The sequence below is a fragment of the Callithrix jacchus genome, chromosome 7 (genome assembly GCF_049354715.1).
Source record: "Callithrix jacchus isolate 240 chromosome 7, calJac240_pri, whole genome shotgun sequence".
Classification (NCBI taxonomy): Eukaryota; Metazoa; Chordata; class Mammalia; order Primates; family Cebidae; genus Callithrix; species Callithrix jacchus.
Window position 1 is genome coordinate 39,538,221 of NC_133508.1, and position 15,476 is coordinate 39,553,696.

General features: G+C 56.2%; 1 protein-coding gene across 2 annotated transcripts; it reads right to left on the reverse strand.

Annotated features, from left to right (window-relative positions):
- Positions 1–688: 688 nt before the first annotated feature.
- Positions 689–5,613, reverse strand: MXRA8 (matrix remodeling associated 8). 2 transcript variants are annotated; one of them, XM_035307299.3, is made up of 10 exons: positions 5,513–5,613; positions 3,781–3,804; positions 3,261–3,563; positions 3,076–3,177; positions 2,524–2,994; positions 2,205–2,360; positions 2,048–2,087; positions 1,870–1,946; positions 1,691–1,771; positions 689–1,507 (listed from the first exon to the last, which is right to left on the reverse strand). In XM_035307299.3, exons 1-10 carry the CDS (start codon positions 5,559–5,561, stop codon positions 1,482–1,484), a joined length of 1,329 nt encoding a protein of 442 aa, XP_035163190.2. In that variant the 5' UTR covers positions 5,562–5,613; the 3' UTR covers positions 689–1,481. The 2 variants fall into 2 exon arrangements, with proteins under 2 accessions (XP_035163190.2, XP_054092797.1); XM_054236822.2 differs by lacking the exon at positions 3,781–3,804.
- Positions 5,614–15,476: the final 9,863 nt, after the last annotated feature.

Sequence of the window (15,476 nt, forward strand, 5' to 3'; positions counted from 1 at the left end):
ATCTTCAAGCCACACCTCCCCAGATCAGCCTCCCTCCCCACCTGTGCTGCTGTGGGGTCCTCATGGGCCACCTTACCCTTTTCCATCCCCACTGTCCTGGGAGGACTGGAGGATGGGGTTGGGTGGTGACGCCGGCCTCAAGAAGCAGCCCTTTGTCGCTGGTCTGTGCTGCCAGGACCCCGGGCCGCGGGGCCCTCCTGCCCCCACCTCCCCCTCTGAACTTGTGCTGAGATTCTGGGTCAGACCAGCCTATAACTGAGCGGGAAAGAATTCTAGGGCCGGGTCCGAGCTGGCCTGGCCAGGACTCTTTTGGAGCTGCCCTGCTGTTCCGGCTGCCTCTGCGGGAGCCTCCTTGTTCTGGCCCCCTTTACAAGTGTCTGACCCGCATCCTGCTACTCCCACTCCCAGTACATCCCACTGGTGTGTCTCAGAGAGCTGCTCCCCTGGGTTCTCACAGCCACCACCATGCACGCCCCCTCCCCACGTCCAGGTCCACCCTCAAGAGGATCTCAACTCCTTCATGACCAGAGGCACGCCACACAGAACTAGCCCAAATGTCCCCTTCCCAGGACACTGGCTCCCAGAGGACCCAGACCCAGACCTTTTGCGCCATGGCAGGGGCTTCAGCTGGAGAGAGGAAGGCATGTGGGGGGCGGGGAGGATTTCAGAGGCATACCCGGGCCAAGTCTAAAAATCAGATGTGGACTTTATTGTGATAGTGGGAGCTCCACCAGCAGGTGCAAACATGGGGTGCTGAGAGTGGCAACACCAGCCACCCCAAACCACCTTCACCCCCTCCCCTGTCTTCAGCCAGTACAGAAGCCAAATATGGCCCCAGCTCCAGACTCCAGCCCAGGCAGGGGCCGAGGGAGGAGTGTCAAGTCAGAAGTCACAGGGAGCCCAGTGACTGTCAGGTGGCTGAGAGCAAGGCTAGGGTAGGGTGGAAGCAGAGAAAAGGCAGGGGGTGCAGCCCCAGGTGGCCCAAAGCAGCACAGCGGGGCCAGTCACCAGGTCCCTGGGCAGAACAGATGGTGCCTGGACTTGTGCATGGCACAGGCAGAGGAGCCCTTGGGAGCCCTGGGCGTCAGGCAGCATCCCGGGAGGAGTGGGGACTCCTTCCCTGAGGCTGACCACAGCTTCCAGGCTGCCAGGCTCTGACAAGAGTCTTCTGGGAATGTCTTCAGCCCCCCAGTGGGCAGAAGCCAGGAGGGTCTGAGGGCTTGATGGGCATCAGGGGGATCTTTGTTGTGCCAGGGGTGGGCAGGGCCACCAGTGAGCAAAGGCTGAAGGGGCGGGGGCTATTCGGCCACCAAACCCTTGGAAGAGGGGTGTGGGGGCGACCTCTGCACATGCCCAGGCCAAGTTCCAGGAAAGCGGGACCAGCCGCTAGAAGGGGGCGAGCCCAGGACATCAGGAGACGCCCTGAGGGGCACAGACAGGAGAGGCACAGCTGCTGGTCCAGCCAGGAGCTCAGGGCCGCCCTATTTGCAATACTCCTTCCGAAACCCTGGAAGCCAAGGGTACCAGGGGTCGGTGTCTGCTCTCCACCTCATCCCAGTGGGAGGCACCCAGACCCCCAGCAGCACTCCCCAGCTTCTGAGCCGGAGGTGGCAGGGCCCCCGGGGATCCCGGGTGAGGTGGAGTGGGGGGAAGGGCAGGCTCTGAGATGGGCTGAGGTGACCCCCCCCACCTTTGTCTAGGTCAACGTTCTTGGCGGGTGGGGGGCTGTGGGTCAGCTCCGCTCTCTCTTTCAGGATGTTGTTTTTGTAATCTGTGGGAGGAGAGCAGGCTGAGGTCCTCTCCCAGGATGCACTTCCCAGCCCAGGCCTAAGAGCCGCACCTGTGCCTTGGTGTCCCAGCACCCCTCACCTAGCTGGATGTCCTCACTCCTGTAAAGCATCTGGTCCCCAGCAGCCACAGCGAACTCTCCCAAGTTCATGTCCTTCCTGGAAAGCGAGGGTGGGAGGAGGTTACAGCTGGTTGCGGGGCGGGGCGGGGCGGTCAGGGGGAGGCTGGTCCCTAGGAGGGTCGGGAGGGGGCCACTCACCCCTTTGACTTTCCCGATTTCTGGTCCGAGTATTCGTAGCCTGGGAAGGAGACATATCAGGGGCAGTGCCGCCCTCTCCACAAGTCCGCCATTCCAGAGGGCCGCCCCCCGCCCCCCTGAGTCTCCTGGAGCTGCTGGCTCTGCGAGGCAGCCTCACCTCCGCGGCGCCTGCGGGCGGCCAGGAGGACGGTGACCAGCAGCAGGATGAATAGCAGCAGCGTGGCCAACACGTAGCCCAGCTGCTGGAAGAAGTGGGCCCGGCCCTCGGGGACGATGACATTGATGACGCTATGGCCGCGCCCCCGCGTAGGGTCTGCGGGGGCGAGAGGGGGCGGCGTCAGGCCCCAGCGCGACCTGCGCCCCACCAAGGCCACCCCCGCTGGGCTCCACAGGCCTCAGGCGAGGGACGGCAGGGGCAGAGCAGCCCCGGGGGCGTGGGCTCCCGCCTTCCCGGGTCCCCGGGCGGCCTCCTTCACCTGGACCAGGGCCGCCGCTGTGGCTGGAGCCGTTGCCAGGCGAGCTCCGGGGGGGCGGCCCCGCGTCGGGTTCGGCTACGGTCAGGTGAAAGACGCGGCGCTCGTGCAGGCCGCAGTAGTGGTGGTGCAGGTGGCAGGAGTAGGTGCCCTCGTCGGCGGGCTCCAGCGGCTCGATGCGCAGCGAGAAGTCGCCGCGCTCAAAGGCGTCCGCGCCCACGGCCACGCGGTCGCGCAGGAAGGGCGGCCCGTAGGCGCGGCGCTCGCCCGACGCGTACAGGTCCAGCAGGCGGTCGGCGCGGTCGTGCGGGACCCCGGGCGGCTGCCGGTCCCAATGTACCACCTGCTGCGCCTCCTCCACGTGCCGCTCGGTCCACACGTGCTCGCGGTTCACGCAGGTCAGCAGCGCGGGCGCGCCGCGCGCCACCGCCAGCACCTCCTTCTCGCCTTCCCAGTAGACAGGGGTGGCTGGGGCTGCGAAGGGGGCGCGGTCAGCGGCGCACGGGCCGGGGCGGGGGTCGAGGGGCGGGGGCGGGAAGGCGGGGGCGCACTCACGGCCGTCCGTGACCTCCAGGCGAACAGCCAGGCTCTGGTAGAGGTGGCAGTAGTGGTGGTGCAGGTTGCAGGTGTACAGCCCCGCGTCCGTCTTCTCCACCGCTGCGCACCCGGGAGAAAGCCGCGCGTGAGCTCGGCGGTGCCCCTTAGCCCCGCAGCCCTCGCCCCCGCCCCCGCCTCCGTACCGCGGATGAGCAGCGAGAAGTTGCCGTCGTCGAAGGCCGCCGGGGACAGCTGCAGGCGGCCGCGGTCGCGTGCCTCGTACACGCGCTGCTCGCCCGCCGAGTACAAGTCCAGCAGGCGGCGCGCGGGGCTGTCCCCGGGACCGCGCAGGTCCCAGTGTAGCACGCGCTGGCGGTCGTGCAGCCGGTCCTGGGTCCACACCATACGCGGGCTCTGGCAGCGCAGCACCGCCCGGGCGCCCGCCGGCCAGCTCACTGCGGACTCCGACACCACAGAACTGCCGGCTGCGGAGGGCCCCGAAGGCCCTGGTGGAGATGGGGGAGTCAGTGGGGGAGGGGCGGGCCTCCAGGGTGCTGGTGGAGAAGTGGGGTTAGTTGGGGAGGGGTGGGCCCCGAGGGTCCTGATGAAGATGGGGGAGTCAGTGGGGAGGGGTGGGGCCTGATGACCCCACGGGAGAGGCCTGGCAAGACGGTAGGGGCTGAGGGAGACTGGGGACATGCAGCTGTGGCCAGGGTCACTAACCTGAGTGCAGAAGAACAGCAGAGCCTGGAAGGAGATGAGTGAGCTGGAGAGGCCAACCGCAGCCCCACCCGGCCTTGGGGTCCCCCCTTGACCCCCGGAATCCCTCCTGTGGTCCCAGACAAGGTGGGTGCTGTGCGGTCCACTTAGGTGCGTGGAGGGCACCTCTCACACAGCTCGGGTAGCCCTCCCTGTCACCCTGCTGGGCTGTGGATGCCACCTACCCTTGTGGGGTGGGGAAGCCAGGCCGTCGGTGTGGGCCCCAGCGCCAGGCCCCAAGCCGGCTGGTTCTGGGGTGTGTGCTTGTCCCTGGGACCACTCTGCCTGGCTGCAGCCCAGTCATCCAGAGCACCAACGCTGGGACCAAGGCTGGGTCTGTGGGGTCCCCCACGCTCCTCGGGGGAGTGTGTGCCCCAGGCCCCAGGGTCCTCAGACCCCACACCATACCCAAGGCTCAGAGCAGCCCCATAGGGGCAGAGGCTGAAGGGTGAATGTGGGTGGTGACCCCAGCCACCACCCCACAGGCCCACGTTCCTGCTTGCAGGGAATTGGCACTGGTTTAGGCTGCCTCAGCATCCATCCTGAATCTAGGCTGGACTTCCTCCGACTGGAAGCAGGGCTGCCACCCGAGACAGTTTCCAGTTCGTGGCCCCCTTCCTCAAGCTGGCCCACCTAGACACCCGCCCAACACAACCATCCTCTGGTGACCAAACCCTGTGTCCCGAAAGACCCCGAGCTCCACAGCCACACGACAGAGTCCCCACACAGTCACAGTATGTCCCCACGGGCTCGTGCTGCTTGCTTTAAACCCACCAGTTAAAACTCTCCGGCCAGGCATGGCGGCTCATCCCTGTAATCCCAGCACTTTGGGAGGCTGAGGCAAGTGGATCACCTGAGGTCAGGAGTTCTAGATCAGCCTGGCCAACGTGGTGAAACTCTGACTCTACTAAAAATATAAAAAATTAGTCAGGTGTGATGGTGAGCATTTATAGTTCCAATTACTCAGGAGGCTGAGGCAGGAGAATCGCTTGAACCTGGGAGGTGGAGGTTGCAATGAGTCGAGATCGAGCCACTGCACTCCAGCCTCCATGACGAGAGACACTCCAAAAAAAAAAAAAGCTCCTCAAGGGAAACTTGTGTGCGGAAAGCCCTGGGCTGGGGTCCTTGTCTCTTCCCGCTTGCCCTAGTCTCCCAGCGGGCCCTGTACACCGGGGCCCGTGGGTAATAAAAGCTGTTTCCATCCTGTGACTCGACACTGGTGGCTGCTCCGTCCCATAGATCCTACATGAAAACTGCCCCAGAGACGTGGCTGGAAGCCTGGGAGCTTCCCAGAGGAATGTGCCCGGTCAGCAGGCCGGCCCGAGCCTGGGAGCGGGGGCTGGAACAGACCCTTCAGGCCCCACAGTTCTCTGGCTCCCCTCAATCCCTGACCCACTCCTTACAACTGGGAAAAGCGCAGACCCCCAGCAAGCTGGGGTGCAGGAGGGGCCCTGACAGAAAGGCTGCCTGGCCCTTCTTGGCCCTCTGGGCTCCGCTCCCTAGCAAGGGGAGGCTGGCTGACTAAAGACGTCACACCCTCCGAGATCCGCTCTCCCGAGTGCCCCCAGACCTGTCCTCTTCCCCGTGGGGCCTTCCCTCCCCTCCTGGCCCAAGCTCAAACAGGCGGTTTTGTCGAAATGGACTTGTGCAGCCCCAGATGCTGCCCCCCAGCCGCCTCCCAGCGCCCCACACTCACTGTGCAGAAGCACCAGTTTCCAAAGCAGGATTCGGGGTGGCAGCGCCATGGCCCCCCGTCCAGCCCCAGGCTTGGTCCCACTCAGCTCTAAGTCTGTCTCCAGAAAAACAGCTCGACCCCTCCCCCTCCTTAGCACCCGCGGTGACATCACGGAACCCTGGGCCGGTCAGCTGCCTGAGGACCGCCCCCTCTGGCTCCTCCCGGGCCCCTCAGCTCCCCATCCTTGCTGTGCTATTGGGGAGGGGCAGTGTGGGAGCAGAGGCCCAGCCGTTCTTTGGTCAGGCCTGGGGAGGGGGTACTGACCCCACCCTTGGAGGGACAAGACAGTCGGAGGGCGTGGGTCCCTGATGCTGTATGGGCGTGTCTGACATCTGGGAGCCTTCTGGACTGCGCAGAGCTGGGACTGTCCGGTGTCCCCTTGGCTTTGCCTCTGGCTTCCCCCCATGTGAGCCACCTCAGGGCAGGGGCCTCCCCTTGCCTGCTCCAGGCCCCAGAAAGTCCTCTGGTGCAGGGACCCCCCCCAACCCACTGTACGCCCTGGCACCCTCCTTCAGACCAGATTCCCTTCCGGCTCCAACCCTTAGCCAGCATGACCTTATTACCATCTCCTCAGGGGCCACAGTGGACTCTCTTGGGACAGGATGCTGGACACTGCTGGCCAGTCATCCCCTTTACAACCTGCAGAGTCAGCTGAGGGGGGGGTTGCCCTGAGTACTATGAGGCCTGGGGGTCCTGAGTGTGGCATACCTTTCCCCTGCTGGCCCTGTCCCCCAGGGCTGTCCTGCTGTCCCTGAAACCAGGTCCCAGGTTAGGGGTTCCTGCAGGAAGGGGAGAGTGGGATCCCACCACAGAAGGCACAAATTTGAAACTCTGGGAAAACTCACAAAGTCACATAAACAAATGCAAAATGACAGAGCCACACTGTGTACCAAACCCACGCCTTCTAGTTAAGCAAACCTCAAGAAAAAAAAAAAACTCTGAACAACCACAAGAAACATTCAGCCCAGAGTTCAGCCCGCCCACTTGGAGTGAGTGCTCCTTATAGCCCCGGTGGGTGGGGGACTCACCCCTGAGCCCCGCTCTGGTCCCCAAGTCCTCCCCAAGTTCTCGGACAGTGGGAAACCCAGTCTGATCAGTCTTGGTCTCAGGGCAAGGGGAGGAACCCTGCTGCTGCCCCAGTGAGAGGGTGTGGTGGGGGGGGCGGCTACGGGCAGGGCTGGGACCGGGACCTTGTTAGGACACAAGACCCCCACTCCCAGCCCCCAGAACCTGTCAGACTCGTGGCTGGCCAGGTGGGCGGAGCCCCTTTCCAAACCAGCTTCTGGGTTGAACTTGCCTGGACAGCCTGGCTCCCTCCCTGGGCTTTTGATTCTGGAAAAACAAGCCCCACCTGGCCAGCCTCAAGACCTAGCCTCTGCTGGCCTCTCCTCCTGTTTTTCCAACTGGTTTATATTAGTGCTGGCGGCCTGCCGGCGGGTCTGTCTCCATCACACACCCTGGGACCTTGGCCTCTGCCGTCTCTGGCTCCCTCTCTGGCTCCCTCGGTCACACTCCCTGTTCTCTCTCTCCCCTGTGGAGGGAGGATGACAGACAGCAGTTCGGGTGTGGGGGACAGAGTCAGCCCTTGGGTCTGGAAGGGCCTGGGAGGGGAGCCAGGTCCGCTACAGGCCCAGAGGGGTACCTGATGCACACAACAGCCTCAGGGCAGGGCACGTCACACGCCCTGCAGAGCCTTCCCTCTCTGGGCAGCAGCTCCAGCCAACCGACCTGCAGACCAGAGGCTGTGGTCTGAGAGCGCCACGGGGGCAGCTGACCTCCCTGGGGCCCTGGGCAAGGAGCAAAAGGCTGTGGAGGCCCCCAGGCCTCTTACCTGCTCCTGCCTGTTAGGTCCTCAGCAAGAAACAGCCACAGGAGAAAGCAGGACCAGCAGTGACCAGACCACCTGCTCCTCCTGTGGCCACTGACCTGTGCCCCTCCTGCCCCTTCCTAGGCTGGGACTGTGGAGCCCTTGCTAGCCGGGGACATGGCCAGAGTTGAGAGTATGTGACTTAGCTCCCAGCCTGGCCTGGCATTTTTCCCTCTGGAAAGAGGACAGACCAGGACAAAACAAAGCCCCTGGCATCGCTGTGCCCTGGCCAAGCCCCCAGCAAACCAGTGCTCTGGACTGTCTTCCTCTCGGAGGCAGGGTGGAGCGAGAGGGGTCAGTTGGCCCCATGCCCACACTGAGGACCTGATGTAGGCTGCCATTCTGGTGACTCAACATTCCAGGCAGCCCGGCTCATTGAGAAGAAAAACCACAGGCACTCAGAGCCACAGGCAGCACACCAAGCCCACCCTCACCCCATGGGTGTGCACACAGACGCACGTGTACACACATGCACACAGCACGCCAAGCCCACACTCACCCCATGAGCCTGCACACACAGACACATGTATACACACATGCACACAGCACAATAAGCCCACACACCCGAGCATACACACACAGACACACATGTACACTCACATGCACACAGCACACCAAGCCCACACTCACCCCATGAGCGTGCACACAGATACACATGTACACTCACATGCACACAGCACAATAAGCCCACACACCCGAGCATACACACACAGACACACATGTACACTCACATGCACACAGCACACCAAGTCCACACTCACCCCATGAGTGTGCACACAGGCACATGTATACATACACATGCACACAGCACACCAAGCCCACACTCAGCCCATGAGCGTGCAGACCACACTCACCCCATGAGCATGCACACAGACACATGTATACACACACATGCATACAGCACACCAAGCCCACACACCCCATGAGCGTGCAAACAGATACACGTGTACACTCACGCACACAGCACACCAAGCCCACACACCCCATGAGCGTGCACACAGACACAGGTATACACACACATGCACCAGCACAGCCCATGCTCCCATGAGTGTGCACACACGCACAAATGCACCCACAGCACAGCCCATGCTCCCATGAGCGTGCACACACACACATGCATACACAGAACAGCCAAGCCCATATTCCCATGAGTGTGTACACACACATGCATGCACACACACTGCACACAGCCAAACCATACTCCCAAGTGTGCACACACACACGCATGCACACATATGCATATACAGCACACCCAAGCCCATACTCCCATGAGTGCACATACCGGCACACACATACACATGCTTGCACACACATGTACACACAGTACAGCCAAGCGCATACTCCCATGAGCATGCACACACACATACACACTCATGCACACAGCATAGCCAAAACCATACTCCAATGAGCATGCACACACAGACACACATGTACACACACATGCACAGCATGTCAAGCTCATACTCCCATTAACGTGCACATGCATGCATACACATATATGCACACACATGCACACACAAAGACAGGTGGAGGCAGACACAGACACACATGCATGCACATGAAGACAGACACACACAGATACACACAAACACAGAGACCCACACAGATGCATACACACACACACACACACACGGAGATACACAAAGACACATGGAAACACATGCACAGAGCCACATACAGAAACATAGTCACACAGGCACACACACACCTCGAAAGACGCACACAGACACAGAGACACCCGCAGACACACACACAGAAACAGAGACAGAGACATGGGCCTGTGCCTACGCAGTGGAAGCTGACAGGTATTCCCTCTGCCCATTGTTGAGCATGTGCTGTGCACCTCCTGCGTGGCAGGGTTGCTGGGCACTGCCGTCTCAGACCCCAGCCTCCTGGACTATGCCGAATGTGTTCGCGGGAATGAGACGGTGGGGTGCGGCAGGTTGGAGGGGTGAGGACAAACTCTAGGGAGCAACCTGTGACAGCAAATGCCACACCAGGCCTGAGGACACAGCTGTGGCGGGACTGCCAGGAATGGCCTTGGGACACAGGGGGCCCTGTGTGAACTGGCCCAGGCCGGAAATGGAGCAGGTCAAAACTCCGGTGCTGATCAGCAGTGGGATCACACCTGTGAATAGCCACTACACTCCAGCCTGGGCAACATAGGGAGACCCCGTCTCTTTAAAAAAAATTGGGTATGCAATTATGATAGAAAAATCGTCTGGGTGCAGTGGCTCACTCCTATAATACCAGCATGTTGGGAGGTGGAGGCAGGAGGATTGCTTAAGCATAGAAGTTGGAGACCAGCCAGGACAGCATAGCAAGACTCAGTCAAAAATAAAACATGACTGGGTGTGGTGGCTCCCACCTGTAATCCCAGGACTTTGGGAGGCTGAAGTGGGCAGATCACCTGAGGTTAGGAGTTCGAGATCAGCCTGGCCAACATGGTGAAACTCGTCTCTACTAAAAATACAAAAATTAGCTGGGTGTGGTGTCGAGTGCCTCTAATCCCAGCTACTTGGGAGGCTGAGGCAGGAGAATCGCTTGAATCCAGGAGATGGAGTTCGTGGTGAGCTGAGATCACGCTATTGGACTCCAGCCTGGGCAACAAGAGTGAAACTCCGTCTCAAAAAGAAAAAGTACAGGCGCAGTGGCTCACGCCTGTAATTCAAGCACTTTGGGAGGCCGAGGTGGGCAGATCTCAAGGGCAGGAGATCGAGACCATCCTGGCCATGGTGAAACCCTGTCTCTACTAAAATACAAAAGTTAGCCGGGCACAGTGGCACACACCTGTGATCCCAGCTGCAGGAGGCTGAGGTGGGAGAATTGCCTGAGCTGGGGAGGTGGAGGGTGCAGTGAGTTGTGATTGTACCACCTTTACTCCAGCCTGGGTAATGGAGCCAGACCATCTCAGAAAAGAAAAGAAAAACGATCAGGTTTGTACTGATCCCAGTGCTCATGGATCTGAGCCTTGGTTATTGAGCTACACTGCTCTGCTCCAGAGCCCCCAGCATGCCATGTTCTGCAGGTCCTGGAGGGGATCCTGAATCGCTCCTTGCAGCGGGGAGGGCGAGGCTGAGCTCTGCCAGCAGTGGGTGCTGGGGGCGCTTTGGAGGAGGGAGTTTTGCTGTTTCTGGTGTCAGCGCGGTGGGTGTGAGGACATCCCCTGGAGCTCAGCCCCAGCCTCATGCACACAGCACATGGTCCCTGGGTCATCCAGAAGCCTGCAGTGACCTTTCCGCGCTCCCTCAATGTGGAGACCTGGAGTGCCCCTGCAGTGCCGTTCTCAGCCACAGGAAACCTGGAGGGCTCGCCCTGGCCTGTACCCAGGCCACCTCTGCTGGCTACTGTGTCCTGTTGGGGTCCGGCACATCTGCGAGGGGGCTACCGACCTGCGGGAGTCCCCGAGACCACCAACGTAGATGTCTCATTCAACCTGAGGGAGAGAGCATGTGGAAGTGAAAGAATATAGGAAAGTGGAGTCTGGAGGTCTACTTGCAGTCAAGCAGCAACTTTATTTCTGTGGGTGACAGCTTTTATACCTTTTTTCTTGTTACATTTACTTTAGCTCAGCATTTACTTTAGCTCAGCAGAAAAAGGGGGCAGACAGAAAAAGGAACAGAAATCATGCAAAAATAGTTATCAGGGGCCTGTGATAACAGCTCACAAAACAGTTTCAAGGGGGCTTGTGATAATAGCTTACAAAGCAGTTCAAGAGTTAATATATGTTTTTCAAAGATACACAGTGCAAACAAACAATGGTTCCCTTAAGGTGGCTTGTTAACTATGTTTCCATCAGGAGGTAGAGCAAAGGCTCAGCTCCTGAGAAAATATGGGCAGGGGTCTTTTGCCCCTCTCAGGTATCTCAATTGCAGCAAGCCTATTGCTTACACAGAGACTAAAGGGGATATAAAGTAGCCAGCACAATGTCCTCATAAACCGCAGGCCCTTACTCTGCATTCTGTTTTTTGCCTCAGTGGCTTAGCCATTCTCCCCTCAACTCGACAGCCCTCCAGAGCGGGGAGAGAGAGCAGATAGGTCCAGCAGCCAAGATGGGGCGAGTCACGCTACTGTCTCAAGCCCTTGGTGTGAACACTGCCATCTCCCAGTTTTTTTACTTTGCAAATGAAGGGCAAACACTTTTAATTGCACTTCTCGGAGGGTGGAGAACAAGAGGTGGAAGATACATGGCAAGCACATCAGCAATACAAGAAGACAAGCAGCAATGGCAAGCAGTGATGAAAAGGAGGGGATATGAAACTGTTGTACCCAAGAGGACATGGCATCAACAAAACTGTTAGCAATAGAGTCATCATCAGGTAATTGTGACCAAGAAAGGTCAATGGCCGAAATTTCTTGCTGCAAATGTGAGATGTCAAGAGAGAGATTGTTATAAGACCAGATGCCCTGTAAATGGGCCTTAATAAGTGGCCACTGCCACTGGGAATCATTGTAAGGACCGCTGGTAACACATATATATTTATAATGAGCATGACAGTAAAGTGAAAGTTTATTTTGTAAGTTATACACCTTGTCCCCTAGTATGGTTACAGTTTGCTCTAAGGCATTCAGTTTAGCTTCTAATTTGTCATCAATAGACATTTGAGTTCTCATAGCAATAGAAGCATTTTTTGCTAAGTGATTCACATATACAGCAGTATTAACAGATTTAGTAAGACCGACAGCAGCTGTAGCTGTAGAAGCTATTACAGACACAATGGCAACAATTCCAGCAATGAGCATAACCAAGGAAACGTTTTAGGCGTCAAAGGAACAGAGATTGGGTTTTGTAGAACAGAGAGTATGAATGCTCATCATACCAAGGACCTGAAATATTTACAGGGAGCATAACAACAAGAATTGTATCAACAGGGAACATGGAGAGCATCAATACAATTTGTGAGTAGGCAATTTAAACAGGAAATAGTATAATGACCATTTTGAACATGAAAAGACGCTGGCCCTAGCAAAAGGGCATAGGTGCAGTTTGGCAGCATGGAAACACATAGGAGGAGAAATGGATTGACCAAAGAAGGTGTAATTTGCTGATTGAGGATAGATATGAGTGGCTGAAGGGGTGCCAAATATTGAGGTGTCGTTAAGAAAGCCAGGGTCATCCCAAGTAACAGGGCGGAGTAAAGGAGGATCAGGGACATGGGCCCAAAAAGCATCAGGGGAATCATAAGTGGACACAGAACGTGCCAACATAGGATCACAGGACAAAACAGCTAGCATGGCTAAAAACAGAGTAGCCGGATTAAGAGAGTGTCCTTACTGACAAACAATGTGCGACGCATCAGTCACCAGGCGTTGCATCTGGGTCCAGGTCAGGACTGGGACTTCTTGAGGAGGCGCCAGCTGGTGCCGAGGGTGATGGGCACAGTGGGGCGTTGTCCTCTGCAGATGTAGACGTCGGATTCTCGGGAGAAGGGAGTTCAGTGAAGTCATCTGAGGGCACGGCTGATGGGGAGATGTCAGTTGGGGAAATGGGATGGTCACTGGTCTTGGAGAGGACTGTCCTCTTTGGGGCATGCTTGACATGTCATTCAGGTACCCAGATAGGTGAGGGGGCAGATCTAGAAAAAACACAAACGTGAACTCTGCCCCAAACTAACACTGGGTCAGGGCCATTCCACTGATTAGAGAAAAAATCTTTCCATAACACCATAGGCGTGGCTGAGTCCCTTGGGTGCCAGAAACAATCAGCTGCTGAGTGGCCCTGGGCATCAAGGGTTAAAAAATTTAGAACATAAAGAGCATGCTGAAGTACATCATGTGGAGACTTGTAAAAGGAAGGAGGTGAATTATTTAGTTTAAGTAATAAAGTTTTAAGGGTGGCATGAGCATGTTCAACAATTCCCTGTCCCTGAGGATTATAGGGAATTCCTGTCTTATGAATCACCTGAAATTGAGAACAAAAGGTTTGGAATGAAGAACTGGTATAAGCTGGAGCATTATCAGTCTTCAAAATCTTTGGTGCACCTAGGCTGGAAAACACGAGTAGACAATGAGCAGTCACGTCCTTGACTGCTGCCTCTCCTGTATGGGCTGAAGCTACTATGAAATGAGAAAAAGTGTCAATAGTTACATGCACATATTTTAAATGACCAAAAGAAGCAATATGGGTGACATTCATCTGAAAGATGTGGCCAGGCTGTAGGCCACGAGAGTTTACTCCAGTGTGAGTAGTTTGAGGCAAGTGAGACACAAGCAGGGCATTGCTTAACAATGGCACGAGCCTGTTCTCTGGTGATATGAAACTGCAGTTGCAGGCTACGTGAGCCTTGTTAGTATGTGCACGAATATGGCCAATAAAAAATTGATGAGTCCACTTGCGGATAGTCTGCTGTAAAGGAATAAGTAGGTGTATTATAGCAGAACTGTCAGAGAATGACAGGGGTGCTGTCTCCAGCAGATTAATCAAGTTAACTACATATTGATTGTCAGAGTATATATTAACTTATTGACCACAAGTAGAGAGCACATGTTGAACAGCAAGCAATTCCACCCTTTGGGTGGAAGTTTCAGGCATCTGGAAAGAAAAGGGAACATCATCAATCTGTCCAGCAGCAAGTCTGTTTGAGGAACCGTCTGTAAATGCCAAAGCGGCCTGAGAAATTGGCTGCAAAGAACAAGTTTTGGGAAAAATGAGATTATATTGAGAATAAAAATGCAATATTTTGTCTTTGGGATAATGACAGGAAAGTTGCCCTGAGAAACCTGCAAGAGCTATTTGCCACGAGTCAGAGAATGACCATAACCAGGACTGTTCTTGGGCGGTGTAAGGAACAATTATGAGAGGCGGGTCAGAGCCAAAGAAAGCAAGTGCCCTGAGGCAGCCTTTGGCAATTAGCATGGACACTAATTCATGATAAGGAGTAACGTTGCGAGGCCGACTGGCAGACAGATGGAGCCACTCCAAGATTCCCTTTTGCCAGAAGAGGCCTGTGGGGGTGTAGGAGGTGCGTAAAACGCATAAACACCAAGATACCCCAATAGAGACACAGTTTAGTTTTTGTTCTGAGACAGCATCTTGCACCAATTGCAAGGCATGTCTAGCCTCATCAGTAAGTGTCCAGGGAGACTTTGGGTCTGCAGGGCCTCTGAACATATCAAAAAGAGGCTTGAGCTGACCAGTAGTTAATTTAAGTCTAGGTCTGATCCAATTAATGTCTCCCAAAAACTTTTGGAATTCATTTAATGTACTGAGATGGGCAGTAGATAAGACAGGAGTCTTAGAGGACACTTGATTGGAGTCAATGAGGCGACCTAAGTAATGGAAAGGAGTCACCTTTTGGACTTTATCAGGAGATATAACTAAGTCTGAATTTGTAAGGAGGTTGCTTAAATCCCGAAAGGCTTCCTGTAGGAGGACAGGGGAAGGAGCAGCCAAAAGAAGATCATCCATATATTGTAGCAAAAGAACATCCAGGTAGCACTCATGGAGGGGCGCAACTGCCTGAGCAACAAATTTCTGACACAAGGTGGGGCTATTCGCCATACCTTGGGGTAGAACAGTCCACTCATAGCGTTCAAAAGGCCTGTCAAAATTGGTTGCAGGAACACTGAAGGCAAACCTGCAGCAATCTTGAGGTGCTAAGGGGATGGAAAAGAAGCAATCTTTCAAATCAATAACTAGTAATTCCCAATTTTGAGGAACAACAACAGGTGAAGGGAGACCAGGTTGTAGAGGTCTCATGACTTCCATAATTTCATTTACTTTCCTAAGGTCTTGTAAGAGTCTCCATTTACCAGATTTCTTTCTAATGACAAAAATAGGAGTATTCCATGGACTATTAGAATGTTTTAAATGGCCAGCTGCGAGCTGTTCCTGGACCAGCTCTATTATCTGACCAAGATAACAGCTGAGAGAACTGATAAGGGTTAGAGGAAGTGCCTATGCCCTGCAGGGACAGCCTGTGTGACAGGTTATGCAGGGGGCCAAAACTCTGAGGAAGTTACAGAAACATCTGCTCCAGTGTCTAAAGGAAGGCGTAGTAACCACAGGAAAAGCTTGAGCAGGTTTAGAAAGCAAAGCCAGGAGCCTGAAAAATTGCT

Excerpts from the sequence above, each read along its gene's own strand:
- MXRA8 (XM_035307299.3), bottom strand. The coding sequence starts at position 5,561 with ATGGCGCTGCCACCCCGAATCCTGCTTTGGAAACTGGTGCTTCTGCAC. Across the intron at positions 2,995-3,075 it reads CCTGGAGGTCACGGACGGCC|CCCCAGCCACCCCTGTCTAC; the intron begins GTGAGTGCGCCC and ends CCCCCTTCGCAG. Across the intron at positions 2,361-2,523 it reads CAGCGGCGGCCCTGGTCCAG|ACCCTACGCGGGGGCGCGGC; the intron begins GTGAAGGAGGCC and ends TCGCCCCCGCAG.